General features: G+C 30.6%; 1 protein-coding gene across 1 annotated transcript in view; it reads left to right on the top strand.

Moving 5' to 3' along the window:
- Positions 1-2,073: 2,073 nt before the first annotated feature.
- Positions 2,074-4,284, top strand: part of LOC106469313 (multidrug resistance-associated protein 1-like) — a 115,056-nt gene continuing 112,845 nt past the window's right edge. The window contains exon 1 of the mRNA XM_022397800.1: positions 2,074-2,361. Coding sequence (XP_022253508.1) covers positions 2,347-2,361 — 15 coding nt within the window. The 5' untranslated portion in view covers positions 2,074-2,346. The remainder of the gene's footprint in view (positions 2,362-4,284) is intronic.

Below are 4,284 nucleotides of genomic sequence, written 5' to 3' on the forward strand. Positions count from 1 at the left end.
ATGATTAGTGTCTGACGAAAAGGTTCAGCAGATATTTTTTTGTAAAATCTCAACCAACAATTAGTCCAGTTATCAACGTATTTTCAAGTTTTGAACAACTTGACTTTCAAGATCTGTGTATCTACATGAACCGATGTTTCCATTTATGAATGTTATATTTTAAGATCTGTGCAAGAACTCAGCTAACAGATGTTTCCATATATCAAAGCTATCTTCAAGTTTTGTACAATGAAAACCATTTTGTAAAGTTTTTTTTTTGTCGTTGTTTTTTCTTGAGCTACATTGTAATTGGAAGGGGTGAGGATGAGTTATTACAACTTCTTGGCCAATGTGTAAGTTAAATTGCAGTTAATTTTAAGATTTTAATGTTATGAATGTCCAGGATCAGCCTGGAAACAAAGGGACAAGAAGTGTGATGTGTAAGCATATCATACATTTTCTACCTTTTAATTCATAAGTAGAATTTTAATATGTTTGTGTATTTCGAGTATGTTTAGCTCCTGATATAAGAAGTTACTCAAGGAGCAACTAAATATTATTCACCCTAGTTATCGGACTGGGTAAGTCAACTATGGCATCACAGTGCAACAGAATAGAATACAACAGTGATCTTTTCTACTGGTAAAATGGGTAATGCCCTAGAGATATGTCAGTTTGTATTTTGAACTGAGAGTGATACTCAGTTATGTGGGTGGTGTATGTTCCTGGATGAACATGCCATGTTTTTCCAAAGTTCTGTCATCCTGCAACAGTTATTTTCAAGTATAGGTAGTTGAACAATCTAACAGAAGTAGAAGTTGAAGAGAGATAAGATACAGTCTTTTAGAGATTTTCAACAAATTGGTAAAGGTTTGAGATTAAGATTTGAACTTTTACAATTCGAAATGAACTTTATCTTTGGAGAACTTTGACTGTAACATGTAACTTAAAAGAACTTTAATTCTTAACTTTTGAAAACTTAGAATTTATCTCTCTCCAGTAAAGGTGTACTTATTCTTTTAAACTTTAACTTTGACTGTGTTGTGTAAATATAGATTATTGCTATATATAAATTTGTGTCTTTCTTTGTGTCAGACATAGTAAACATCTCATAAAATCAGGCCTCTGTTCTACAGTACAGTTTCTGGCAAATCCTCTTGTCATATGTTTTATACTTGTTTACTCTTAGGGAAATCAGTGAATCTGAGAATGAAATATCTAGATATTTTACCCCCCAAAATCTTAACAATTATAAGCTACTTGCAGTATAGCTACTATAATATAATTTATAACAAACACTTGAAAATAAGTAGTTTTTTGCTTTCCAAGCTATTGTGACCTCCAGTGTATATGTTATGCAAACTTTGTAGAATATTGTGCCTTAAAGCTCTGGGGAAGCCAGTAATGACCTAGTAGTTAGTGTTCAATTCACAATTTGCAGGTTATGAATTCGAATCCCAATGCTGTTTCTGAATATGCTTCTTTATTAACATAATTCATATAAGTAAAATTTAAAAAATACAATATTTTTGAAAATTAGTTTACTTTTGTGAAATGTTTCAAATTTTTAATTTTTTCAAGAAACCTTTTAAAGGTCAGCTTGGACTTGAGCTTGTAGCACTTGCATCATAAATCAACTAGATATCAGAGCCTAAATTATATATTATAAAAATGATAAATGGCCCTTTGTTAATGTTAGTTTAATTGTTTCTTGATGATCCCAATAAGCATTTTTATAACTTTCATATATAGTTTGGTGACTATATTTGAATCAAGTGTTAAATTTGTTTTTTAATTAGAAGACAACATTTAAACTGTTATGAAAATGGTTATATGTACTATGAATTTAAATAGCTACTGTAAACAAAAACAAGCATATATTTGCCACAGTCCTTGAATTAATTGAAAATATTCCTCTTTATTAGTGTTAAAATGGCATATATACAAACTTAGATATAATAAGTTATTAGATTAAATGTCCTATTTATTTTAATAACATGTTGAAATCCTTTCATTTCTTTCAAGGTTCATTTTTCATAATTCATAGGTGTAAGTACCTAGGATCCTGAATAATATTTTCTTGTTTACAGAAAAGAAAATCATGACTATTTAAGTGAACATTCCAATGATAGTCCTCTTTCTGGTTCAGAAGATGGGCTAAAGTTTCACAGTCGAATTAATTCTAGAGAGAAAAAGCAATACTTAAGCCAATACTCTCACGATAGTATAGTTCTAGAAGAAAAAAGGAATCGCCACATAGGTACTCGGAATGATAGTAGAGCCTTGAGTTTACTTTTGTCATTGGATCTCCAGGAAAAAGAAGATGAAGAACTCTGTGGTGCTGCTACACTTATCCAACAAGAAAAAATGGAAGTTGGCAAGGTGTGTGTTAGAAGTTTTAAGTTAAAATTAGAGACTGATGTGTTTAAAGTAATTCCTGTTGATATTTAGATCGGTAATGCTGCTTTGAAAAATTGGAAGATATTTTATAAAGTATTACTTAGATTAAATAAATAGTCACTGGAAATAATTTGTATAAAAGATACGAACTTATTCATAGAATAATTAATCCTACTAGTATAAAGACTGTAAAAAGTTTTAAGTTCCTGATGGTAGTTATTTATATTTGATGTTCAGGTATTAATGTAATTAATCTTTAGTTTTGCTGTTACAAATTAAAAAAAGTTAAAGTTTGCAACTTTTGAAATGAGTGTTAAGATCATAACTGATGTATAATGGGCCTATTTGAGGACAGGTACATTTTCCAAATAATATTTAAAATTCAAGGAATGTGGTCAGTAGTATTTTCACAAAAATCACCAACTCAAGAAAACTTATTAACAAATTTTAAGTTTAAATTTTAAGTTTAAGTTTATTTTATTATTTTATTAATTCCCAACAAGTGTTAATACATTGTCATTAATTTCACTGACAGAAAAAATACAATTTCGATCCTTCCCAATTATTTTGTACTTTTTTCTGTATCATCTTGACAAAAAGTGTTCATAAGATAAACATCCTGGTCAACTCTCACTAGAGTGGCACCCATATAATAAAAATGGAATGTATTTACTTCCTCAGGTGAATACTTAAATGCTTAATTTCTCTGTAATCTTCTTTTTTCTTGTATCTAATATTTCCTAACTATGAAATTCATTCAGTATGAACATTGCTATTAAAAGTGCTTCCATTATATGTAGATAGTTCATTTGGGAAGAAAATCTTTTGTTGTGTGTGTGTTATATTATTAACTTCAGTTTCTACTTTACATGTAATTGTTTCCTTCCTTCTCCCCTATATGTAGAAAGATGTGTTAGATGTTTTGGCATTTTGACTCTTCAAATTTTAGGTATTTTATATTTCATAATTTGTATATAACACTCAAATATATTGTTATGTAGTGATGTTGTTACATTTCCAAATTCTCAAATATAAAGATAGATATCAGGTGGTTTCATAATCAAACAAAAAGTTCATTGACTTTAGCTAAACTACAATGTACTGTTACGTCTCCATTTGTTAATTAATTTTCTGTAACTTCGTTCCGACGAAACTTTAGCGACACAAGTCCTTACTTAATAAAACTGGTTTATTCTTTCCGAATATAACTTTATGATACACTTAATTTCAACATTCGCGCTAAAACAAACACTATAACAAATGAACGTTAACTTCAACAATACCCTGTGACTGCAGGTCAATTACTCACTACCTACACACACATTATTCCCATCACGTTGTCACCCTCTTTTATATACCAGACTACCCTATATGTAGTAAATGCTAGAGCATTCGCCAAGGTACAGGATAGTTCTAGAAACGTGGCGTGACACTAGTCATGTGACCTCGCTGATGCAACACTGCCCCCTCCTTAATATTGTTCATCCCAAGCAATAGCCACATACAGTAAACCAATAACAATTAACAATAACTTAATTAAATGTACAGAATTACAAACACAAAATTACAATTTAACAAAGTCTCTTAATTTTACGGGACGTATCTTCTTCCGTACTGGTCTCCGTCTTGTTGGCTTCTGCTTCATGTGGGGTTCATCTGCTTCATCAGTAAATGTCCTATCATCGGTAACAGTCACATCAGTGGTATTAACTTCATCAAGAACTTCAGCGTTTCCCTTCTCAAAACTGAGTAGAGTTTCTTCTTCGACGCTATAGTGTCTGAATTTTGAATTTTCTGCCAAATAAATACTATCCGATAGTTTTCTATTCATTTTGCTTCAAAAAGCGCCTTTTCCGTGTTTCAAAAATTGATATTTTCGACAAAATACCAAGGCTATAGCCTTCG

The sequence above is a fragment of the Limulus polyphemus genome, unplaced genomic scaffold (assembly GCF_000517525.1).
Source record: "Limulus polyphemus unplaced genomic scaffold, Limulus_polyphemus-2.1.2 Scaffold3420, whole genome shotgun sequence".
In the NCBI taxonomy this organism is placed as follows: Eukaryota; Metazoa; Arthropoda; class Merostomata; order Xiphosura; family Limulidae; genus Limulus; species Limulus polyphemus.